General features: G+C 38.8%; 2 protein-coding genes across 2 annotated transcripts in view; one reads left to right on the forward strand and one right to left on the reverse strand.

The window, feature by feature from the left end:
* LOC131684601 (neuropeptides capa receptor-like) overlaps nt 1-27,609 on the reverse strand; it is a 329,157-nt gene that overhangs the window by 21,102 nt on the left and 280,446 nt on the right. The window contains exon 10 of the mRNA XM_058967615.1: nt 1,518-1,634. Coding sequence (XP_058823598.1) covers nt 1,518-1,634 — 117 coding nt within the window. The remainder of the gene's footprint in view (nt 1-1,517; nt 1,635-27,609) is intronic.
* LOC131684602 (uncharacterized) lies at nt 22,858-23,906 on the forward strand. Its single transcript, XM_058967616.1, has one exon. The coding sequence runs from the start codon at nt 22,946-22,948 to the stop codon at nt 23,807-23,809; it is 864 nt and encodes a 287-aa protein (XP_058823599.1). The 5' UTR covers nt 22,858-22,945; the 3' UTR covers nt 23,810-23,906.

Genomic DNA, 27,609 nt, shown 5'->3' on the forward strand with positions numbered 1-27,609 from the left:
AATCTCTCTCCGTTGCACAGTTAGTGTTGGCGACCTTTATGCGGTAACATGTAAATGTTCTAACCAAAACATGACTCGTATTATGTACTATAGTTTTTCTCAACAGACTATTGAGCTAAACCTATCCATTATTTCACAAAAATGTATAGTTCGCGGGACTCGAATACTAATGCACAACCAAGCACTGCTAGGCCCCATGCAAAACTGACTCAGACATCACTTTGTTAAAAGTTTAATAACTTCTTTCATAGAAGCCAGATTAACTAGCAGTCTTCAACAAAGTTGTAGACAATTAAATTATCTTTCTTGTTTTAACTTTCAGTAATAATATGATGTATATAGTGCCACCTAGCGGCTAAAATGCAAGCTAGTGGGTTTTTTTCCATGGAAATTGTCGAAAATTCCCATACAAACTACAGGCTGGCCCGGTAGCTAGACTTGTTCAATTTGCTTCAAATTTTGTGGAAGTACTCCTGGTGGGACTAGGAATCGACTCAGGGGTGGGTCGATAGCGGCCATTTTTTTCTTGTCACTCTAATGATGAGGCACAAATCCCTGTTAAACATGTTTCCTGATTCTTGCTATATCTTCTATGAAAGAAAAAAAATCTAAATGAAGCCGCTCGAACCCCCTCTAACCACCGCTGCTGGAGTGGTCGCAATTCAATATCGGTATGATGCCATACAATCAATAAAACCGACCTCTTTGTAGAAAGTGTGAATCAAAAGGGGTGCAATTCAACGATCTAAAATTAAAGAAATCACATCTAGCACTGAAAAGTAATTTGATAAGCTCGGAAGAGGGAGCGACTACGCATTCGGTTTTGTATTGGTCACGAATTACTAGAAACACTGGATGTAATAAATAGGTATTACGAAATTCAGCAGATGTAAGTATTAGAGTGTTGACACTTTAATTTTAATTATTTTAAAAAGAGGCTTATTAATTTTGCGAACTCATTTCGAATGCACACTTTGTAAAACAAATTAAGAGAACCTTCTGCCTTGATTTCAATAATCCAATGAGCTTAGATTTATTTACAATATTGGAATTTTTATTAACATTGACTTAGTTTTAGACTTGGTAAATAAAACGCACGCTAAAACACCTGAAAAGTTTAATTAGATGTCGCACTATGCCATACAAATAATGTAATTGGGAAAACCCGCTTTTTTATACCCAGGCGTTCAATTATTTATGATAAAGTAATTACTATCCAATCCATTTTACATTGCATAAGTAATTCCGTTTTTCCAGCTGCAAAGAACACCCGTACAGCTTTTCATTCCTGAACTGAATAACCAGAACCAATACGTGCGCGAGAGTTGTTATGAGTCGAACCCAGCTCCCAGTTACTGTAATCGGGCGAGTGTGTCCGGCCAACAACACAACGCCCACCGTTAGACCTTACAGTTTTTCCAAAGAATGTAATATGTATACAAATTGTATCAAATCCTACTCACCTGATAGCTGCGGAATGCGATTAGTGAGGACCTACATTGTACAATGGTACATACCTGCAGGGAGTTTCGCCGTACGCAGTTGCCATCGTAGCGGATGCTGTTGTTCGAATGCAGAGTAGTGCTGCCCTTGTAGCGGGACCGTTTGGACTGCATCATCGAACGGGCGCGCAGCTGTGGAAGGGGTAATAGAATGAGGGAAGAAATGGAATTAATTTGAAATTAGCGAGTTTCGTTGAATGCAGATCAGGGTATGCGATAATTTAGCTAATAGTGTTCATAGGCACAGTTGCTAGCTTTTAGTATTGAAAATGTTTTGTACTTCATTTTATGCGGCTGGGGCAAGGTGTAAATCTAAAATTTCGAAGTCGATTCGCGTCACAGCATTGTGGTGTAATTTCAAACAATTGGACCGTTGTTGATTCTAGATGGATTTTCATTATTCAATCACCAATCGATTAGGACAATTCTGGGTTAACAATATTTTTGTGGTTCAACAATTAAAAACATTGTTAAAGTGCGGAGAAATCGATAATGTATTCGTATACGTTTCGTTAATTGTTGATCAGTTTTCAAAATTCGACCATCTGTTGATTCAGACAATTCCTGATAAAAATTGTTTGCAGATTGTGTTTAAATGCGGTACACTATCGTGAAATCTCTAAAATTGTAACAAAAGCTCAAACCAGTAAAGGCAACCGTTGTTATGAAGCTAGGGTTCAACAAGCTGCAGGAAACCATTTGAATAGTAACGTTACAATAGCTACAAACAAGATATTTACTGAAGAAGCTTGATGCACCGTGAAGTCACGGTTCATCGATGCAATTAGCCAAGCGATAGAATGCCAATTCCATCGATACCAATGTAAAGCTACCGATAAGCAATATCGAAAAAGGCATATATCTCGATTCAGATACTAAACGTAAAGCTCGACCATTTTTCTTTCCTTTTGTGACCAGCAAACCTAGCAAAGGCACCCGAGCGAATTACTATAGCATGAAGACAAATTGTCCTTGGAGCGGAAGATTGATGAGGACCGGCGCGACCTAACCCATTCCGGTATTGATTTGTGACGCAAATTTGTACTGTTGCCAATTTGCAAAAAGTTTAACCCGAAGATTTTTTCAAAGATCGATTTTCATGAAAAATTATGTTATGCAATAGGTATCCTTAATAAAAAAATAATAAAAAATAAACGAGAGCTCCAACCCTGATACGACCACATAACGATCTACAGATCGGGAATCTGCTTTAACGACTGGCTGGGAATAAATGGTATGGGAAGCTTTATGAATTGAATGTTAAAGTATGTACACAAAAAACTGTTCGTTGTTATATTCATAATGCCATGTAGGATGCTATTTTGATCTGCTCCTTCATGTTCGTTGTTCGGATTTTGCGGTTCTGGAAGCTCAAATCAATCCGCTTTTATCTTGGGTTGTTGGATACGGCTTTTTTAAAAATGCACACTAATTAGAACGTAAAGCATAATTGAAAGCATGCATTTTTATATTTCAGTACATACAAGCTGCTATCGGGGATTTGTTACCGAAATCGATCATTTCCATTCGGTGCACAGCCTTCTTTTCATGTTTTACCATAGCTCCGAGGGATGCTTGGGATTCTGTTCATATGATGCAAGCATATGTCATGTTCGGTTTTATGGCCTTGCCTCCTACTCTCATATTTTATAAAATAGTCATTCGGGTGGATTCCATAAAAAACGTTTTTATATGGAAATAAATTTATCATTTTCAAAACATCATATATGTGTTCTGTTCCGTTTGTTGCGGTAGCAGCAGGGCCACTTTAGATATGACTTCGGGCCGCTGTGCAGCAGGTGCGCAGGTACGAAGCAAGCGCAGAAACAGATAAATTCAATCCAATGACGATGAATCAATTCTAGAATATTTATTGCTTAAAATATTAATTTAGGGACAATTTGCTGAAAGCAGATAAAACGAGTACCATTCACTTGGAATACTTTTAGACCGAGTTGTCTTAGAATGTGAGTAATAGTAGGTGGAGAAAAATATGTGTCTATATGGGTTATGGTGGCAGCTGATTTTGCCATGTTTAATTTTCGTAAGCAAACTTTTTATCGTAAATCAAACTGAAGTAGGTAACTTGATCTGATCACGTCAAAGTCAAACAATTAAATCTAATAATATGATTATTATGTAGTCTACGAGAAGAAATTCTAGGCTAATGTGCAAAAATTAGTGCTTTTGTCAGTAGAAATTTTTCATTTTTTCAGCAAAAAAAAGTTAGGTATTGTGCCCTTTCGCACTAAAACTGGTTCATTCTAATTTTTTTTAATTAAAAAAAAAATTTAAAAAAAAGACTTTCGGATTACAGTTTTCGCATCAGCAAAGCCCGAACTTCTGTGCTTGACTTCCGAGACATCACTCGGGACAAGCCATACGTTTATGTATGACTTTTTATATTAAGTGTCTAACTAGTGCCAATCTTGGTACTAGTACTACTAGTTTAGATTTAGTATCTAACTGGTACCAAGAGGGGGCTAGTTACCGATGAAGAGAATCCGAAACGCTAAATACTAACATTTTTTCAGGTAATCGTTGAAAATATTCAAGCTTCGTTGCAAATGACACGAAGGCTTTTACCTGAAGCAGAGGTGCTCGTATCATCACAGAAAAATGCCTGTGGGAAGATTTGAAAGATCACATGTAAAACTTATATAAGAGCGGAGCGACGCTTGACCCTTGAGGGATGCTTGCTGTAACGGATAGCTTAAAGGTTTAACAATTCTGATTACCGTAAGGTACGCTGGTTTAGATAACACGGTGCTACAGTGATTTTGTACTTTTCAAGTGACCTTGGTTGTACATCTCGTCAAATGCAACACAAGAAAATGTTTGAAAAATGTTGTACACCCTCAAAATCTTGATATATATCAAAAACGGATTTTTCGGAACATACGGCAATAAAAAAAATTTCTATTCGCCCATTTTTCAACGGATTTCAAATTTTTGAGTGTTCTGGAAAGAAGAAAAAGTGACCTTTCCAACGGTATGCTGTGTTATATTCTTTTGTCAAGGATACTTTGCGGTTTTGGTTCAACAATATAAAAACAACCATAATTTTGCAATTTTTCAAAGAAAATAAAAAAAAATCAACATGTGGTATCCAACGGGGAAAACCGATCGGAAATGGTGAGTGAAGCTAAGCAATCATGTGAAAAAAAATTTCCCCCAAAGACGTGATTCGAACTCGCAACCTTTGAGACTCCGGCCCAATGCACTAACCCTTATGCTATCCCTGGGTATGGTGACATAAGGGTTAGTGCATTGGGCCGGAGTCTCGAAGGTTGCGAGTTCGAATCTCGCCTCTGGGGGGAATTTTTCACATGATTTCTCACCATTTCCGATCGGTTTTCCCCGTTGGATACCACCAGTCCTAAATAAGTTATTGGCACTTCAGTCAAAAAACCAAAAATTGAATCATAAGTTTTCAACATTCTTCTAAGGGACGATCCATAAATGACGTAGCATTTTTTGAGTAATTTTCAACATCCCCTCCCCCATCGTAGCATTTCGTCACAAACCTCTAAATACCCCCCCCCCCCTGGAAATTACGTAGCTTGACGGTAGTTCTCTATAAAAAAACGATGTTAGTTGTTCCCCTTTTAAAAAGCTACGTAGCATGACATGACCTCCTACCCCCCTGTCGTCACACATCATCACAAAATAGAATACACCCCCCTCCCCCATATAATGCTACGTCATTTATTGGTGATCCCTAAAGCGTCTTTGTTTTAATGAAATTTTAGAGAGAGCATTCAATTTCGCATCCAACGACCTATTTATCATAAAAATCGGTTGAAAATTAGCAAGGTTATTTTTTTTCCAAATTAGAAATTTGCTCGTGTCAGATCTTAAGGGGTTAGTGAGGTATTGTCTCGCACTATATCATGCTATAATTATACCTTCAGTTATTTTTTCCAATTTCAAGCTCAAAGTTTACACACAAACTTTTGAATGTATGCATAATTGAGCAAAAAATATATTTTTTTTAAACTTTATATGAGACTGTCCCCTTAAAATTTCATGCGAGCAAGTTTCAAATTTGGAAAAAACTCTGCTGGAACTCTGCCATTTTTCAAACTATTTTGATCATAAATAAGTGGTTGGTTCTTCCTAAATTCCCATTTAAGCAACGATGCTTTCTAATAAAAAAGTAGAGCAATTTTCATATTTTTAATGCAAAATAATGGAAACTTTCCTGTTGTTGTCCCAAAAATGCATAGCACTTTTAGCAAAGGAACATAACATAGCATACCGTTGGAAAGGTCTTTTCTTCTTCTTTCCAACACACGTAGATAATTTAAAATCTGTTGAAAAATGACCGCGTAGAATTTTTTTTCGCGTGGAAAAACCTGAAAAATGTTTTTTTTTTGCTCTAAATCAAGATTTTGAGGATATATTAAATTGATCAAAAGGGGTTTTGTGGTGTATTTGACGAGATCTACAACCTTTAACAAACCACTTGAAAAGTACATTAATTATTTTTATTTTGTAGCGCTGTGTAATTTGAAATTGTTTTCATGTAAATTGCAAAATTGAAATCCCGTATTTTAGCAATTAATCCTTTGTGCCAAATACTGTCGAAAGCTTGTTCATTGCCTAATATAACAACTCCAGTAGAGTGGCCCTCTTAGATACTTGCCTTTATCATGTTAGGTACTCTAGCAAGTTTATGAGTAGTTGAATGTCCAATTCGAAATCCAAACTGCTCGGGTAGGAAAAATGAATCCTCATTAATATGTGTCATACTTCTAGTTAGAATGATATTTTTTCAAATTATTTATTAATGGAGGAGAATAAACTAAGTGGTCGATCTGTTCTGGTTTTTGAATAGAAATAACCCTTATTTCCATGTACATATTTAGAGCATGAATATAAATGTAGAATTAAGTTCCACCCCAAATACACACGACTTGTCGTACTTTCTTCAACGGATTTTATTATAATTTTACACGTGGATAGAAAATAACAGTTTCTTTAAACGGAAAACCAATCCACTTGAATGTATTTTTATTCGAATATTGCTGTAAAATAAATGACATGTAAAATTACACGAATGAAAGTGTAAAATTATATGCTTTTTGATGCTCCAATGCTCCAATGCACTCATTTATTTTAACGTAATTTTCAATCAAATTTTTTATTCAATCTTTGTATGTTTACGTTCGTATTGATTTACATGTCGTTTAAATTTCATTATTTTTTGGTGTGTAGTTTGTTTCAGCAATTTTGTCTGAAGACAATTCGTGATTTGAAAAACATTTTCAAATTTTTTATTGCTTTTAATTGGGGTTCAACGTTTAGATGGGGCTCTCCACTTGTTATTACCGGGAACACTATGACTGACCCGCGGGAAAGTGCTGACGAACGCGGTAGACACTTTTGCACCACCCAGCACTAGTTTACCTTCCGTAAAGGAGCGGGCATCGGATCCCATCTCGGCGCTTTTGAGGAGATAGTTCGTTAAACCGCCAACGACAACCATGCGGACATCGCAATTTTAGACATCACCACAACATTCAATACGGTTTTTAGGGAAACCACTGCGACCACTATTCAGGTTATCTTTTGTGGCTGACCCTGTTTGTTCTACATGTTACAAATTGCTCGAATCCAATGTAGTTGGAAACGAAATGTTTATTTGTCAACATGTGTCGTTCCAAAAAGGTAGTACATTATTAATGTAACTGAGCATCCGTTTGGGATAGATATGCCACACCCAGGGTTACCACATATACAGATTATTCTGTATTTTACAGATTTTTCAAGATAATCTACAACCAAGATTCTGTATATACAGATTACAGATTTTTCGCTAAAATACAGATTTTACAGATTTTCGGTGTAGGTTAGTAGAACCCAGGCTATCAGAATTTCATATAACGCTTAAAAAGCATCCTATGCAGTTCAGACCTTAAGTAACCGCTAAAGGCTAGTATACAGTTCGAAAAACGTGTAATGGGATTTGGGTTCCTGTGTATTTTAAATGGAGCTCGGGATTTCAAATCCCGCGACTACACAAAAATGACAGTTTTCATGAAGTGTAAACCCAACCGCAGGAAACATTTTAAAACAGGATTTTAAAACTTCACACAGAAATCTGGCCGGTAGTAATTCAACACAAATTGTTTCTGACGGGGAAAATTGTATTTTTATTAGTTCTAAAATTCTGTGCTATTTTGATACTGTTGGTGCTTTTTAGAAGCAGCAGAACTTTTGTTTTGACAGTTTGGAGAGATTTCGACGAAAAATTTTCCCTGATCAAATTCTGACACAAATCCTGTGACCGATTTCCCGAACTGTAAACTAGTCATGGAACAAAAACGCCAAATTTAGAAATCATTTGTTCTACAGATAAAAAATAAAATCAATCTGATTGTTTTATTTGTGATCGGTTATCACAATTAATTTTTTACTGTCAAAATATTGTTTTTTGGGAAACTTATAGTTAATTTTTGAATACAGATTTTCGATTCAGGATTTTTCTCCCGCGATGCAGATTTCCAGATTTTTTCACGAAAAAATACAGATTTCAATGTGGCAACCCTGGCCACACCTCGTGAGGCGTCATAGGATGCCTTCCGAAGTATCGCTCCCTTCGAAGAAATAGTACTGCACAATGGCGGAGAATATGTTCCGAGCTCTCGGGCTCGTAGTTACAGAATCGACAAATGTCATCTTGACTTTTGCCAATTTTTTTCAGATAATGCTTAGCAGGAGAATGCTCCGCAAATAAACCTGTGATTGCACGTAAATCTTTTCGTTTTAGTTCCATTAGTTTTTAGGCTGTCGTTGTATCTGAATTTTTTATAACTTGTCGAGCGCCCACTACGTTGCACCAATCGTTTAGTAGTTAGTATCTTGCCCGAGCCGAAAGTTCTAGTTTGATGGCACCGGTAGAAATGCTTATAAATGGATCTGATCCAACTAACATGTTTTATGAACCACATCTGGCTAATTCGTCGGTCACTTCGTTACAATCGGTTTCTTGGTGGCCTGGTACCCAGAATATCATTACTTTATTCTGCATTGCCAGTTGATGTAAAGATGTGATGCATTCCCAAACCTCACATTTCGACGACCTTAATGCCAACAGCGTTGCTTGGCTGATCTTTTTTAAAGTCCACAGGAGCGGGAATAGCGTAGTTGGTAAACCGATTGCCTTATGCGCAGCTCCCCTGGGTTCGATTCTCAATCCCGCAAATAGAGTTAGAAATTTTTCTAAAGATATTTTTCTAACTAAAAAAGAGAGCCATATGACCCAAAGATTAAAACCTCTATAATCAAAATAAAAAATGGGATGTGATTCAGCATCTGGTTGCTGAATCGTAGTATGCAAAGTGTCGTCGCTAATTAGTCCAAAAAGCACATTGGTTAGCTAGATGCAGTCGGCGTTCCGAGATTTGAAAAATAAATGCATAGAAAATCAGACCTGAAGTTATTGTTTTCTGGTTACCCAAATGCTCGGACGTGAAGGTGATGTTTACCATAAATTGGAACGGGTTTCAGCCTATCGAAAACGAAAACGCTATAGGACAGGTCAAGGTCAAATTTGTCACTGGTATCCAAAAGTGTCATTCGAACACTCATACTCAATTTACGAAACCGCTTGAGCATAAATTTCGCCTTGTCTTGAAAACCAGTGCTTTATAACAATCTTCTTCTAATTTCATTTCAGCGTACCCTGAGGCAGTATTGCTGATGAAAACTGCAGAATCTATTGTCAGAGTTCTATGATAGGTCTATGCGTTATAGGTTTGCCAGTAGTGTGAATAAATTGAATACAAAATGGAGTATGTGGGAATATGAGGTTGATTGATTTGGCAGATTTGGATTCAGATTTCTGTGTAGAAATTGTCGTTCTGATTCTGCACCAGGCGGAGGATGTTCCCATCGGACGTCAGCTGTATCTTTGTCTACACAAGCGATTTCGAGATACCCTTGTTTGTAGGTGCACTTCCTAAACTTGGGTCTCGTATTGCTTGAGCTCTGCTCCATGACGCTATCGATCAGTGCGCATTGAGTAGCATTCAGCTGTTCATGGCTGATGGTATTCGCAGAGTGCCCAACCGGGATGATCGAGTGCGACATGGCCATTTCGTTGAAGGTTGGGCGCTGTTCGGTTTTTAGGGTCTGTCCAGACCCTTGATCTTTTTCGGTTGTAGTTTCTTCCTGCACCCATTATTGTCCGTCGACTCCGTGTCCGTCGAACGATGTCGCTTGGATGGTGGCTTCCCTATTGGGATCCCCTAGCGATATGTGTCCTCCCTGGTCACTGTCCGATCCTTGTCTCAATCTGGAAAGTTTAGAATGGACTAAGTGCATGACACATCATGCTCCGATGAGCCGCTATTCAGCAGCTCTCCAAGTTTGCTTTCCTCGCAATTCATCTCCTCTTCCACCTCCATTGCCGCAATCTCCTACATGTTTAGTTTTCTTAGTTTTTTTCCGTTTTGTTCCCACGAATAGCTAGGGAAAGAAAGTCAACCCTTGCAGAGCTTGACAGGGTACTGATACTGTAGGGTGCGCCCTGGTGCCCCAAAAGGCTACTCGCGCGGCTTGGTGTTTGTGAACATTTCGGATACCAGTCCTAGTTTTGCGTAGGGTTGGGGTTCGAAGTGTAGATGACCCCCCCCCCCGCCATTCATCTCTCGGCACGGGTCGCGTCAAACCTTGGATTGGGGCATAAATTTTACGGTTCGGGTTTTTCAGGCCCGCCCGTTGGCACCCTCTCATTCCGATGCTACAGCAGAAGGCTGATAGCACCCAGCCGACGCCGCCGGTTTAACGACCAAATGTCATCGATAGACTCACGTGACGGCATGAGATAAAAACGATGTTATCTCACCATTTGACAGCACAGCTGTTGTTAGTCGCCTCTTACGACGTGAGGAACAGAATCTAAGTGGGTCAATTCTTCGCTGAAATACTGCGAGAGACTTCAGCCACCACTGGATACCACACGGCTGAACAAATTACGGTTGACCGACAGGAAGTTCTCCTATATTTGGTCAATTTAATGACTTATGCTGTCGGAGCCGACTTTACGCTTGTCCGGACATGCCGCAGACTCAGGTGATTCGCATTTAATGCCAAAAGATCCTGACTCCTGCGCTGCAGAAGACAAAAAGCTAAGTAACCGGGAAACTCTAAGCTTGTTCATTGACCCTACTCCACGCTTTTCTACACTTTCTTACTTCAAATCCTTGCTCTCTCTTGAGTACTATGGCTCTTAATATTTGAAAAATACTTCACCTTCCAGTCCCTTGCTAATTATATGTCGTTACAATATAAAAACGCTTTTTTTTTTTTTATTCAAGTCGTTTATTTTATAAGGCACGTTGCGTTAGCTTAAAGGTGCCAATTTTGTTTTGTTTTAAATTTTAAATTGCTTAAAACTAGATTACATATTGATTTTTTTAAAACGAAACTAATGCGATTTTATAGCTATCTTATATATCTACACAAGGGGATAATATTGTTTTCGTAAGATTAGGGGGGTCATTTAGTTTTTGTGGCAATATGGTTTGACATTTTTATCAGTGAGATTATTGGAGCAAATAATGTTTAATTAAGGGGGACAATTTTTTACGACTAACTTAAAACTAGGAATAACTAGAGGGCATGATTGAATTTTGTAAAGATTCGTAATTATAGTTATTTTTGTGGGTAGTAGAGTTGGGCAATTTCAACGAGATTATATAATATAATAGTTAAAACTAGAAGAGACAAGAAGAGCTAAATGCTTCGTGATGATATTGGGGGGGGGGGGGGGGGGTAGGGGTGTTACTTCTGGGTATAAGAGTCAGGGGAGGGAGGGTAGACAAAGATGGCAGGGAGAGAAAATTATTTCAGTTTCAGGCATCGTGAGATCAACGGATGGATTATAAACTCGGGTGGCCTTCATCAGGGGAATCATGTACTGGGACGCCGGGTGGTCCTCCTCAAGATGGCAGGGGTTTTTTCCAGACGATTTCGTAGTACGGCTCAGATGTGGATCGGCTACATTTCGAGTTAAGCGTGTTATGTTCGTGCCGTAGGTCCCGTGTTTGTTGGCTCATTCGATACAAATGGTTTGATGCAGGTGGAAGAGCGTTCTGAGAATGATAAGGAGATAACAAGGGGCAGTTAGACTTGTATATTGATGGTTTTCACAAAGGTGTATATAAGGGACATATAGAGAACATCGCGGCTTGCCAGCACATCTCGAACCGGGACGTTGGTTGGTCTTCCTCGGGCCCGCAGGGTATCCATTAGCCGCGACCTAGCGGAACTGTACTCGGTGCACGCCCAGACAATGTGCTCGATGTCGTGATAGCCGTCGCCACAAGCGCAGATACCACTATCCACGAGCCCAATACGCCGGAGATGTGCATCCAGCGTGTAATGGTTTGCCATGAGTCGGGACATCACACGAATGAAGTCACGACCCACATCCATCCCCTTGAACCAAGGTTTCGTCGATACCTTAGGGATTATCGAATGTAGCCACCTTCCCAGCTCTCCACTGCTCCACGAAGTTTGCCAACTTTCGAGGGTTCTCTGATGAGTAATACTGAAAAATTCGCTGAAGCAAATTGGTCTTTCGTAAACGTCTCCTTCTAAGGCACCCACCTTAGCTAAGGAGTCTGCCTTCTCATTGCCCGGAATGGAGCAATGAGAAGGGACCCATACCAAGGTAATCTGGAAAGAGTTGTCAGATAAAGCACTCAGTAGCTCCCGTATTTTCCCCAAAAAATACGAGGAGTGCTTGCCTTGTTTCATCGAGCGAATAGCGTCAATGGAACTGAGGCTATCCGAAACGATGAAGTAATGGTCTGCGGGTAATGTTTCAATGACTCCAAGGGTATACTGAATGGCAGCTAGTTCTGCAGCGTAAACTGAAGCAGGGTCACTGAGTTTGTAGGAGGCGGTGAACTTTTGATTGAAAATACCGAAGCCAGTGGATCCTTCGAGGTTTGATCCGTCAGTATAAAACATCTTAGAACAGTCGACTTCTCGGAATTTATTATAAAAAATGTTTGGAACCACTTGTGGGCGTATGTGGTCCGGAATTCCACTAATCTCGTCTTTCATGGATGTGTCGAAGAAAACAGTAGATTCAGAAGTATTTATGAAATGCACACGGTTGGGATTGTAAGAAGAAGGGTTAATATTCTGCGCCATGTAGTCAAAGTACAGGGACATGAAACGGGTCTGAGAATTGAGCTCAACAAGCCTTTCGAAATTTTCAATCACGACCGGGTTCAAGATATCGCATCGAATGAGCAATCGATATGAGAGTTCCCAAAATCGATTTTTCAACGGGAGAACGCCCGACAGCACTTCGAGACTCATCGTATGGGTCGACTGCATGCACCCTAAGGCGATACGCAAACAACGATACTGAATTCTTTCGAGTTTGATGAAATGTATGTTCGCGGCGGAGCGAAAGCAGAAGCATCCGTATTCCAGTACCGACAGTATCGTTGTTTGATACAACCTAATTAGGTCTCCTGGGTGGGCACCCCACCATGTTCCGGTTATTGTACGAAGAAAGTTGATCCTTTGCTGGCATTTCTGTTTCAGATACCGAATATGGCATCCCCAAGTACCTTTCGAGTCGAACCAGACCCCTAGATATTTTACTGTGAAGACCTGAGCGATAGTTTGACCCATTAATAGAAGCTGTAGTTGTGCTGGTTCACGCTTCCTTGAAAATACAACTAGCTCAGTTTTCTCCGTGGAGAATTCGATACCCAGCTTAATAGCCCAAGCAGACAAATTGTCCAGGGTATTCTGTAATGGTCCTTGTAGATCGACAGCTTTGGGTCCCGTAACAGACACCACGCCATCGTCTGCAAGTTGCCTTAACGTGCAGGAATTGTCAAGACATTCATCAATGTCGTTGACATAGAAATTGTATAAAAGGGGGCTTAGACATGAGCCCTGGGGAAGGCCCATGTAGCTAAATCGTGATGTCGATAAGTCACCATGCGAAAAATGCATGTGCTTTTCCGACAACAAGTTTAGTAAAAAGTTGTTTAAAGTCTCTGAAAGACCATGCTGGTGCAGCTTCTCTGAAAGAATGTTGATCGAAACTGAATCAAAAGCCCCCTTAATATCTAGGAACACTGATGCCATCTGCTCTTTGCTAGCATAGGCCATTTGAATTTCAGTTGAGAGCAACGCAAGACAATCGTTCGTCCCTTTGCCTTTGCGAAAGCCAAATTGTGTATCTGACAGTAAGCCATTTGCTTCGACCCAATTGTCGAGGCGGGATAGGATCATTTTCTCGAACAACTTCCGGATACAGGATAGCATTGCGATCGGACGGTACGAATTGTGGTCGGAGGCTGGTTTTCCTGGTTTTTGGATGGCGGTGACTTTCACTTGTCTCCAATCGAGTGGGACAATGTTAGCCTCGAGAAACTTATTAAATAAGTTCAACAAGCGTCTCTTGGCAGAGTCAGGCAGATTCTTCAACAAGTTGAATTTGATTCTGTCTGGCCCCGGAGCTTTATTGTTACACGACAAGAGAGCAAGTGAGAACTCCACCATCGAAAAAGGTGTTTCGTTCGCGCTATCGTGAGGAGACGCGGCGCGGTAAACCTTCTGTGCCGGGGCGGAATCCGGACAAACCTTCTTGGCGAAATCGAATATCCAACGGTTTGAATATTCCACGCTCTCATTAGTACTGTTTCGATTTCGCATACGTCGGGCTGTTCCCCAAAGAGTGCTCATCGATGTTTCTCTCGTTAATCCGTCGACGAACCGGCGCCAATAATCGCGTTTTTTGGCTTTCATCAAACTCTTCATTCGCTTGTCTAACGTCGCGTATTGTCGAAAACTGGCGGGTAACCCGTCGTTTCGGAAGGTCTTAAACGCGGCGGCCTTCTCTGCGTACACGTCTGAGCACTCTTTATCCCACCAGGGATTGGGAGAACGTTTTTGTATGTTCGCGCCGGGTACTGGCCTAGTCTGAGCTTGATTCGCGCTGTCGAGAATCAAGCCAGCCAAAAAGCTGTACTCTTCCTCCGGAGGAAGTTCTTGGGTAGATTCGATGTTGTCGGATATCGCGGCAGCATAGCTCTTCCAATCGATATTTCGTGTGAGGTCATACGAAATATTGATTGATTTCAATGGTCTTGAACCGTTATTGATTGAGACTACAATCGGCAGATGGTCGCTGCCGTGGGGATCAGGAATTACCTTCCACGTGCAATTTAACCGCAGCGATGTTGAGCAAAGGGACAAGTCTAAGGCGCTCGGGTGCGCTGGAGGAGCAGGAATCCGTGTCATTTCACCCGTGTTTAAAATTGTCAAATTGAAGTTATCGCAAAGATCCTGAATTAAGGAAGACCGGTTATCATCATAGAGGCAACCCCATGCTGTACCGTGAGAGTTAAAGTCTCCTAAAACTAGTTGCGGTGCTGGCAGGGATTCTAAGATGTCTTGTAGCCGTCGGTGCCCAACCGCGGTGTTGGGGGGAATATATATGGAAGCTATGCAAAGGCTTTTGCCTTTGGTTGTTACTTGACAAGCGACAACTTCAATACCTGTTATCGAGGGAAGGTTAATTCTGTAGAAGGAATAGCACTTTTTGATCCCCAAAAGCACTCCTCCATAGGGGGTGTCTCGATCCAGGCGAACAATATTAAAGTCGTGGAAGATGAGATCTATGTCGGAAGTTAACCAAGTTTCACATAATGCAAATGCATCGCAACTCAAATTATTTATTAAAATTTTGAAGGAATCGATTTTCGGGATGATACTTCTGCAATTCCACTGTAGAACAGTGATCAAATCCGTGACCTCGTTCGATGAGTTAGCCATCGAAGGATACAATCACTGAGAGGAGGGGCCATTTAGCAGTCAACTGCTTCAAAAATGTTCTCACTGTAGGGAGAAAAGCTAACATAAGACTTTTAATAGGATCAGTAATATTGAAAGTTTTTATTATCCAGTCCACTATGTCCGAGAGTTTTATAATTCCAGTGCTGTGATTACTCTCGAACTGAAACAAAGGAACACTTGGGATTTTTGATGTTCCTGGAAGTGCTGGGAACTCCTTCTCTGAGCTTAATCCTCCGAGACCAGGAGCTAATTGCTTCGGTTTGGTTGCAACACTTCCAATAGATGTGACTTTCGGAGCCCCCTCAAGGGACACCTTCTGGCCTTTACAAGGAACTTTACGAGAGGAAGTGTTCCTCCTCTTCCTATAAATTCTAGGCACCCTAGTAGATGTTCCCTCTTGTGGGTTACCAGCCTCGCCCTCGTCAGGAGGCAAGTGAGTATAGATGTTTGCTGAGGATGGTGGCGTAGCATTCTTTAACATTTCTGCGAAAGAATGTTTGGATCGTCCCGCAAGGGAACGTTTCAGTTTATCCCCGCGTAGTTTGTACGCGGGACATGCCGAGATATCATGCAGACTCTCCGCACAGTAAGGACACTTTTCGGCTTGCTTACTGCACGAATCATCTAGATGATTCTCCCCGCATTTTCCACAGCGGGCCTTATTGCTACAATGGGTGGCTGTGTGACCCAGTTGTTTACACTTTGTGCAATTCATGACCCGCGGCACAAACAGACGCACAGGCAGACGAACCTTGTGCAAGAGGACGAAATTTGGCAAAGCGGTACCAGCGAAGGTCACCCGATAAGAGTTTGATTGGGGGTACGTTTTTGAACCATTCCCCGCAACTACTACTGAGTGCAAACGTTTGCACTCAAGTATTTTAACTGGCTGAAGTAAGCGGTCTCTGAATCGGCCAACCCCGTACTTCAGCAGATCCTCGCACGTCAAACTCTCATCGGTTACGACGCCTTCGGATTGTACTCTTACAGCCGGAATATACACGTTATAATCCCGCGTAAAGTGCTCACAGCAAGCAATATCGTTTGCCTGCTTTGAGTTGGCTAGCAACACCCTTATCTTGTCCGAGCGGACCTTTGAAATTTCGGTCACAGCCGAGAACCGTTCCGTCAGGTCTCTAGAAATCTGAAGAAGATTCAGTGATTTAGTCTTGGGCCGAAAGAAGACCACAAATGGACCAGTTGAGAGTTCTGGATAGCATTTGGGCCGGGGGGGAGCCTTAGAAGTTGAACCCGATTCAACTTCCATTTGACCATCCGGAGAGGGAACCATAGAAAACGTCAACGCACGGGGTCAGCGCCCGCGCAGACGGAAGAAAGCAATAAATGTGTTACAATAGACAAAAACCACTTAGCTTTAAACTGGTGTCCAACGACGAACCGATCCAGCTTATACAGCTGGCTATTGTTTAATCCTCACACGCGAACAAAAGACTGAGGACCGAACCGAACTGGCAAAATAACCTTGAATGCGGATTAAAACTATTCTTTATCGCCTCACACAGCACTACGGACTAGAAAAAACAACCTCTGTCTCGATGGAGAGCTCGAAAACGAATGAAAAAAAAAACGCTTTTAATCCACCTAACAGTGTGATGAGACATTTCTTATAACTCTTATCATTCTCTTCGGATATTATATCGTTTGAGAACATTTAGAACTTGATGCTTCGCGCTGTTTTTGATAACACATACTACATGGGATTGTGGCAGGACACAGAGAATCGCTCAAATCAGCACAGGACAACATCAGTGCTAGAAATCTCAAACCAAGTCAATGGGAAAGCGAAAAAATGGCCCATAAAATAGACATACAAACGAATTATTGCTAATGCTCTGTTAATAAAATATCTAAATTCCTCAATCAATGCATTGTGGTGGGAAAACTGAATTTTCCTAAAGGGGTTATGTATATTTTACTGAGCCAAAAAATTGATTTTTTTTTGAATCGAAATGAAGTTTATAATTTACTCAAATTTCCAACGCGACTGAGACCTAAAAATCAACGCTTTTTCTGGAAAAAAGCGACACTAGCAGTGACACCATTCAAAGAAAATCAACAGTGAATATTTCCAGACTTGGTTTTATTTCCTATTTAAGAACTATTGTGTTTTTTACATCCTAGATTGCATGATTCAGTGATCGAAACCCAAAACTTCATGAAGTATTTGAAATTATTAAATTAAAATTTGTGTTTGCTATTGAAATTGACAAAATGATAGTATCGCCCCTTTGACGATTGTTTACTTTTTCGGTCCCACCTATCAGCATTGAAGTATCACCCTTACATTTTGTTTACAATACCAATTTTACAATTGGTGGGGGTTTGGTGAAAATCGATCTAACTGTCCAAACGGCATAATTCCGAAAACGTAATTTTTGAAGTTTTAAAATTATGCAGAATAATTTTTTCAGAAAATAGTAACAGAGTTCGTGTTTTTAGCGAATTTGTTGAGACTTTATTGTAGTCATGAATATTAACCTGAGAAAATTCACCATAAATACTTCTTGGACGATATACCGCCAAAATTATTTTATCAAATGACGCGCTGTTTAACGTTTGTAAAAATAAAAACCTGTTTTAATCCACCTAGTGGTGCAATTGTGCTTGTCTCATTTGTCCAGACTACGATTCCATGGCTGGTTATGTTCAATACAATGGTGGAAATGAATATTACATGTTCAGTACGATTTGCACATACATACAATGGATCGACAGCCACGATCTTGCGATACTATGTGATACTGAAACATCGCTTGAAACCAGCGGCGGATCATGTAGAAAGATCCGGGAGGTCCAGGTCCTGCCGAAAATTTTCAACTTGTTAAGAAATTTTAAACTAGTTTTAATTTTAAAGTTGCAACCCCTCACTGCACACTCCCTCCGGGCCGGTATGATTGACGATTTTTAGAGTGATGGCATAACCTTTCTATATGAGAAAAGCAAAAAGGTACAAAAGTCCAAAAAAGTCAATTTTTGTCAAACATCTCAATGTTTCATGCATTTTAAGGCTCAAGTTACCTCAAGGCTTGGTAGTATGCGTAAGAAAAATTGTGTTCAGCTTTGCCACCAGATTATCCATTTAAACCTTTTCAAAACTCTAAAAGAAGAATATCAGTCGATTTATTAGATCATCACGATTCAATTCATGCAAAATACCTGCTGGAAAAACCATCGGCTTAGCTGGATGGTGCTTTTGAAAAAGTGGCTGTGATTTTTTATCACACTACCACACCGAGCTGGGGTACGCAACACAACTGCGCAATGAAAAAACCACAGCAACTTTTTCAAAAGCACCATTTAGCTAAGCCGATGGTTTTTCCAGCAGGTATTTTGCATGAATTGAATCGTGATGATCTAATAAATCGACTGATATTCTTATTTTAGAGTTTTAAAAAGGTTTAAATGGATAATCCGGTGGCAAAGCTGAACACAATTTTTCCTACGCACACTACCAAGCGTTCAATTCTAACACATGCTTAAAAAAGGTAACTTGAACCTTAAAGTCATTTGGCATCAAACATACAAATTTGATTTTGAAATTTTTTCATTTCAGTTTATATGGGAATTTGCTGTGTGATTGCACTCTTCAACTCGTTATCCGGAGCCGGAAGTCCAATCAATAAAAAATTCAAAAGCAGCCGATGGGAAGGTTGTACCTTTCATTTGAGACTAACTTTATGCAAATCGGTCCAGCCATCTCTGAGAAACAGAGGTCACATTTTTTCCACATACACACATACACACACAGACATTTTCCGATCTCGACGAACTGAGTCGATTGGCATATGACATTCGGCCCTCCGGGTCGAGATTAGATTGACGAATTTTAGAGTGAATGAGAAAGGCAAAAACATTTTTAGCAAATGTTGAAAGTTATGCATTTTTTGGTGCATTCTATGTTGCATAGACATTAAATCAATTTTAACTTCGCTTCCTATTAAATAAAGACCCTTATTACAGTACATCTCTACAAAAACAAGCTCAATTTGAAAATAAATCTGAGGATTATGATTGATTACAGAACTCTGGAATTTTCTATTGGAATGTTTTCAGGCAGGAATTTGATATTGATGCTATTACACAACTGTAAAATCAAGACCAATAGATCAGTTACATATCAGGACCCCATTCCGACAATTTATCAAAAGTCCTCATGATGTTTACAACAACAGGTTATCAATCTACGGATCAGATAATTGTTATTGTAATATTGAATTAAATCAATCAGCATCAATAAATTTTCAACTTCAATCCAATATTTTTTTGGGTGTGGTGTGGGGGGGGGGGGGTTGTATGGTGTTAAACCCCAAAACCTTCTCTTGTCAACGCCGTTGCTTGGAGTTATTTACTTCGCTTTCATTTTCCGATATGTTTCAGCTCGATCCGATGGTTATAAGTTAGAAAAATTGCAGTCAGAAGGTTCGCACAAATGAACATTTTTGTACTGATAAGTTATCAAGATCCTTCCAGACAACTTGGAAGTGTTCGGTGATTATTTCTAGCGGTTGTAGATAGTAAAATGAAATACAAAATTCGTTTTAACGAAATAATGTTTAGCTTATATCAATGGATTATTACTATATTGAACAATAAATAAGCGACAAAGAGTAATCAACAAACAACAAGCCATAACTTTTAAAGTATTCAAAATAGATATTTAAAGTCTTTAGTAAAGTTATTCACAAAAGTAAGAGCTACAAATTTGCTGAAGACATCATTTCGATATAATCACTTCCAAGAAAATTTGTGAAAATATCTCACTCATAGGGGGATTAATCAGCAAAACCTCAATACCAAAAGAAAGGGCATATTACCTCCATTAAATTCTCCGAAGATACTATTGACCTAAAATAAGCCGTTTTGGCGTTAATAATAGATTACATGTTTTTGGTCATATTTCTGGCAATTAGAAATGATAAAAATCTTTCGTCCGCACTTAATGTTAAATATCTCTTTTGATAATAGTCCGATTTCAACAATCTATAGCTTGTTCGAAAGGTATTCGTTAAAGCTGTCTAAAAACATATAAATTGTAAATCTATATTGTCAATTTCGGCAGATAATTTAAAAAAAACTGCAAAAAACGCCATTTTTACGCATTGTAACATTCATATCTTGGAAACTAAACATCAGAATCAAAAACAAATTAATAGCGTTCATACTGTTTTTTAGTTCTTTCATTTAAAATTGGTTTGGATAAGATCGGTTCAGCCATTGCTGAGAAACACGAATGAGAATTTGTCCGTTACATACACACACACACAAAGACACACACACACACACACACAGACATTGTCCCAAATCGTCGAGCTTAGTCGATTGGTATATAAGACTCGGCCCTCCGGGCCTCGGAAAAAATCTTGAAAGTTTGAGCGAATTCTATACATTTCTTTTATAAGAAATGTAAAAAGGAAAAAGATTGTCTCACTATAAGTCGTTAATAAAAAAAGGAACTAATATCTCAATGTCCATGAACGTTAGCTTTCGTTGTGAGTTTTGCTCATAATACATTGGTTTGTAAAACGTATGTCAACTCCGACTTTTAAACATTGTTCATTTATTGACGAGTTGCGTATCGGCTTTGTTGGGCAGAATAGTGTGACTTATGTTCATGATTTCAGGATATTAGTCTTAATTTCAGCATTTTCTATTCCCGTTATCGTGATATTTTAGTCACAAGTGGTGATTCGAATTAATGATTTCAGGATCTTAGTTACGATTTTGATATTTAGTCACGAGTAGTGTTACGGTCTTAGTCACGATTTTTGTAATTAATATGCACGTTATCGTAATATTCTTGAGTTTACTTTAGAATTTGCCACGTGGAGTAATGTGTCTCATGTTCATGTTTAATTACTATCGGATGTTTCACTCAGAGTAACGTGACAATATGAAGTGAATCGTAACAGTGTAACTGATGCGCGGTATCTTGTTTTGTGAGCTATATCACGAACTCGATATATTTTTGGTGCACAGCACAGTTTTCGTTTTTTGTCCGAACATCACATTGAATTTTATCGAATGGTATTCGAGGTCCGGTGGTTTTCTTATATTTGCTACTCGTAGCTTTTACTAGTCACTAGATGCTGGACATAACTATATGATACTTGAGAAAACTCCAAATTTCGTGAAATTGCCATGCACTAGTGTTTTTTTTTTTACCAAAATCGTGCGATCTATTGATTCTGAAATGCACATTTCATGCCCTTTCGTATGGTGTTGTTATTTTAATGATTAATCTTCCTCAAAGTGAGATATATTTACCAAGTTTCTTGCAAGTGCCTATATGAAAATTATGTCTTCAGCATAGTTGTAAATCAAAATTATGTCAACAACTTTGCTGAAGACACGAAGGATTTATCTTTGTGTGTTGATGATCCCTTTAAAGCCAATTCATTAATACTTCATTTTAAATATCATTCTGATATGTTCGGTAGGTTCTGTAAAAAAGTTTGAATTATCAAAATTAACAACTTTCTATATTGCAGTAATGGTTTTTGTCGTGTGTTTCCAAAGTAATTTGGCCATTCAAAAAAAGTATTTCAAATGGTGGTTGGTTGTTAACGGAGAAACGGCTGAGTTTACATCGATAATACTTATCAAAAATAGCAAGGTTTGCTATTTGCTACTATGATTCTCGCGAGTAATCTTCCTATAAGTAAGAATTTTCAACTGAACTTTTTTTTGGTAAAAGAAATGAACTAACGTCTTTGGAGAAGCTGTGGAGATGGCTTTCATTACCATCTTTGCGGAATATACGAAGTCTCTTCTTTAACCCATTCATGCCCATGTTGTTTGTGGACAACAACGTTTTTAAGCAGCTATAACTTTTGAATAAGGAAAAATTTTCTCACAAAAGCAAGTAAGGCCAATAAATGTGACTATTGCCTTTCATTTGAGTATTAATAGTTTCAATGACCAGCTCTAGAACTGTAGTTATTGCAATTAGTCTGATTGGATTCCGATGGAGCAGTGCTGCCAAGAACAGTTTACGTTGAAGACGGAAAATGAATTTTTCATATTTCTTCATTATGTTGCAATATTATTGAAAATTGATAAAACTTATCAATTTAGACTGTCTTTGGCTACATTTTCCACGGAATTGAACTTTTGTAAATATTCTAGGAGATTTGTATTGAGCATTGGAAGGTAAAAATTGAGCAGCTTCCAGCACTGCGAGGGAAGAACCTATCTTTATGAAAAAAAGGTTTTTCGTGTTTCTTGACTCCACCGTTTTCAAGGAAAAATAGTTTTGAAACCATACATGCACCAGAAAAAAGTTGGGCATGAAAGGGTTAAATGCTTAAGAAGTTATAGCTCGTTATATTTGGATGACCCCCAAAAATATTCTCTTAGCAGTTCGTATTTGCCTTTCATCCAGAGAAGTCGTCTTCTGTAGTCGCTCCTCAAGCCATCAGACAGACACAATAGCACATTACACTAGTGCAGTATAATAGTGTATGGCAATCAAAATGAGTGAACAAAGGAAAGATTCTGCTTCGGCCATAGTGGTGATCGACTTTAGTGGTATCTCAATCCGGCCATCTGTTCGGGAAGTGGAACAATTGTTATTAAAAAAAATGAATATCGACCTTGGAATGGTCACGACTATTCAATTTCAACACGTGAAAGACGTTGTTCTTGTGTCGTTTCGAGCATTGTCCGACGCAACACGATTCATCGAAAAAAATAATTTAAGACATGTCATCGAACACGAGAACGTCAAGTACACGATCCCCGTATACCTCGATGACAAAGCAACCAATGTACGCATACATGATCTATCGAAGGACACTACACTCCAATACATTAAAACGCACATGGCACAGTATGGAGAAGTGATTTCGGGGAAAAAGGAATCCTGGAAGAATTTCTTTCGTGGCATCGACAATGGAGTTTGGCTGGTGCGAATGCGTCTAAAAAAGCCTATACCATCATACGTCGAGCTAGCACAAGGTACTATTCACAGTCAAAAGTCACTTTGCACATACGAAGGGCAAATTGCTACTTGCAAATACTGCCACCAAACTGTGCATTACGGAAAGTCATGTGCAGAGGCAGCAACAGAAAATAAAACTGCACCCGAAAGCAATCAACATTCAGAATCCATGCCATCAACACCATCAGTAGAACCTCAAACTTGCACTCAACCTGAAAAACCTACTCAACAACCAACGAAAAGCCAGCAAACAACAGATACATCCAGTATTGCGAAACCAACATCCAGTGATTACAAGACTACAACAACCAAAGAAGGAATAAAACTTGCTTCAAACGGAACACACTGCTACCTCGTATCAAATAATGACAGCGATGACAAAATGGAAGAGGACGGATGCGAGCTGAGCGACCCACAGACATCTGCTAAAGATTCCCCGCCTAGGAAAAAAATCTCCACGCGCAATGGTAAATTGCACGCGCGAGATTTAAAAGACCATCATTAAATTAGCGTTTTTTGAATATTTAAATACTATTATAAATATATAAAAGACCCATGGCTCGGTCAAGCTAACGCAATGAGCCGTGTCAAATAAACGGAATAAAAAAAAAAAATATTCTCTTAAAATATCTTTTCAATTAACATTCCAATGGGTTGTATATATTCTACGTAGTTATTTTTAACGTTAAAAAAACGTAATTTTTATTAATACATAATTTTTCTCATCTCGAGTATTTTCGAAGATATTGGCCATTTTTTGAAAAACAAAAGGTTTCTATAACTCTACTGGAAACAACGGAAGACAAGTGAACTCTATTGAGTTTCTTAGTGATGATGTAGAATTTCTAATGACTGCCAGTTTTTGCCCGTTCAAAAGTTATTACGTTTAGAACTCTTGCTAGTTTTACCGAATTTATCCAATAAGCTCAAAGTCGCAAGCGATAGACCAACAATCTCTTCAGGAAAGATATGTATCATGATAAGACGAACATCATTCTGGAACATGCTAAAGCTTTATTTACGATGTTTAAGAAAGTATGATGAAAAAAAATTAAGGGGTCATCACAAAAAACGATAAATACTTTCCAGTGTACTATATATATAGAGTTTTGGTCTTTAGTAAATATGTTCACAAGATTTCTGAAGACTTCATCTTATTTTTCATACTTTGAAAAAAAATTGTAGTAAATATCTCACTTCAAGGGGGATTAATCACTTTTACTATATCATCAAAATGAAGATCTTGGATCATCATAAAACATCCCAGAAGACATCATTGTAGAACGCTTTAACGTTTTCGCGTGAATAAATTTTCGAGCGTTTTTGGCGAAAAAACCACTGTGCCATGTGCAGAATTGTATACAATTGAAAATAATTAGGCGAATCTTCAAAATATCACAAGCATTCAAGGTAGATTGTGAATAATGGAATTAGGAATCATGAATCAATTAACGAAACCATAAAAAATATTTTATGATTTTGTGAACTATTTCACGAGCACGAATGGTGAGTTTTGACTATTATACTAGGAATCATGAACCATTTTACGAGTACATGAATAATATTGTCCGATTTTGTGAACTATTTAACGAGCACGCATGGTCAGTCAAGATTAATACACTAGGAATCATAAATCAGTTGACGTATACAAGAATAATAGTCCTGTGAAAAATTTCACGCGCATATGACTACCATATTAAGGATCATGAAATAGTTAACGATGATTGAAAAGATTTATGAATAATATACTAAGTTTAGTGAAATAGTTCACGAGAAAATATGATTTTGTAAACTAATTTGTAACCACGAAAACCAGATCATGTTCAAGATATAATAAATCATGAATCAGTTCATGTCATATAGTCGATCTCTTAATAATGTTTCTAAATTGTTTCTAAAATGTGACTGAAGTTAACAGAACAAAAATAAATACCTCCACTAATAAAAGTATTATTAGGCATTACTGGAGGGAAATTGACAAAATCATAGAACACATAATTTTTGTTCATTGTCCTATTTTCGTAACGTAAAAACGTGATTGTTTTAGAATTTATGGTCCTTTATTCAGGATTTTGGCAACCATTTTTTGTGAAGTGTTGTACAATTTACAATTCGCTTTGTGATAATTAAGCACTGAGCTAATGAGATTCGAAGTTGCTTCTTGAGAAAGCTAAAAAGTTACTTGAAAGTGACCAGAGTGAAAAGTCAGTATGTCGTCGCTGTTGTGCTATCTTATGACAAGCGCCATTTTGCACATTTCGAGGAAAACGATTTTTAAAGTTTGACAGTGAATATCTTGAAACCTATAAATGGTACAAACAATTCTAAGAAGACAATTAATGCTTCTATCTATTCTGTATTAATCTCTCAAATATTACGAACATCGGTTGACTATGTTGCGAGTTTTTACTATAAATGTAAACAAAAGTCGCACTCACACGTGTCATAAGCGTGTATTGATGACAAATGGCGTGTCATAATCGTGCATGAAAAATTTTCCATAGAAAAAAATCATCAATTATTAACTTTTATTCATATCTTTGGCTTCATTTGGTCTATAAACAACCGGTGAGATACATTTTGAAGGAAATGAGTCAGGGAATCTAGAAAAGATAGTTATTTTTGGTTACAGTGTTGCCAAATACGCTATATTTCCAGTTGAAAACTTAAACTGCATTTTTCTCACAATTTGCTTATTTTTCTTTTGAAAATGATTATGCCATTGTGTTTCACAGATAGTTTTACATATAAAAACACCTTATACATCAAGATAACTTGAGCCAATCCCCAGACACAGTCAATTGAAGCAAAAAATTAAAAATTTCTCAGCACGTTTCTCGTTATATCTCAGTAACCAAGCAGAATGTCAAAAATCTGAAAACGCCACTTTGTAGAGATTTTTTTGACAAGTAATGTGGCATATCTAACTCAGTTTACCCCAAAATGGCGTTTGTCATAAGATAGCACAACAGCGACGATGTGCGATCAATTTGCTACAAATGTAACATTGATCGTTCAAAACCAAATCAATTGTTGATGGATTCCTTACAGACGATTAACACGTAGGTCCAAAATGGAAACAAAACTGAATGATAACACGGTGCTACAGTGATTTTGTGCTTTTCAAGACACCTAGTATAGGTTGTAGATCTCATCAAATGCAACACAAAACAATGCATTGTATGAAAAATGTTGCATTCCCTCAAAATCTTGATTTATAGCAAAAAAACGATTTTTCCAAACTTTCGGCACTAAAATTTTTTTGTGTGATCATTTTTCAACCGATTTAAAATTTTTTGAGTGTTTTGTAAAAAAGAATAAATTTCCTTTTGTACAGTAAAGGGCGAACACGAAATTATTGCGACACATTCAACAGGGCATAACTTTTTTATCGTTGGGTAAAAATCAACCAAATTTTGCACACTTTCTCATTGATGTGTATTGTTTACATGCTGTCAAACTCGAAGTCGTGTTTTTCGATTCAACGAAAATGGAGGTGAACCAACGCGAGTCGAGAGAACAAATTGTTTCCAAACACCTGGAATGTCCTGACCTGTCGCACCGGCAGTTGGGAAAAATGTTGAACATTCACCATTCAACCGTCTCCAGAGTGTTGAAGCGGTTCCAGGAGCGGTTGACGTTGTACCACGGCAAAGGAGCTGGAAGAAAACCGGGACCGGAGAACAAAAAGACGGAGGGAAAGGTGAAGCGGATGATTAAAGCAAATCCCAACGTCTCAAGCCGTGATTTGGCTAAAAAGATCGGCATGTCGCAGAGCTACGTCCAGAATGCAAAGAAGAGAGCTGGACTACATACATACAAGGTACAGAACTTCCCAAACCGCGATGAGCGGCTACAATCGACGGCTAAAACTCGGGCACGGAAGCTCTACGAGAAGATGCTGACAAAATATGGCTGCTGCGTAATGGACGACGAAACGTATATAAATGCCGATTTTAAGCAAATTCCGGGATTGGAGTTTTTCACCGGTAAGAGCAAGTTCTATGTGGACTACAAATTTAAGAAGAAGAAAATGTCGAAGTTCGCCTCCAAATATCTCATTTGGCAGGCCATCTGCTCTTGCGGACTGAGGAGTGAGCCTTTCGTGACAAAGGGCACAGTAAATGGCGAGATCTACAAATCTGAGTGCCTCAAGAAGCGCCTTTTGCCGTTCTTGCAGCTGCACGACGAAGCTCCGCTATTTTGGCCAGATTTGGCATCATGCCACTATTCTAAAAGTGTCCTGGAGTGGTATGAGGCCAATTCTGTCCATTTTGTTCCAAAGGACATGAATCCGTCAAACTG

The sequence above is a fragment of the Topomyia yanbarensis genome, chromosome 2 (genome assembly GCF_030247195.1).
Source record: "Topomyia yanbarensis strain Yona2022 chromosome 2, ASM3024719v1, whole genome shotgun sequence".
NCBI classification, from domain to species: Eukaryota; Metazoa; Arthropoda; class Insecta; order Diptera; family Culicidae; genus Topomyia; species Topomyia yanbarensis.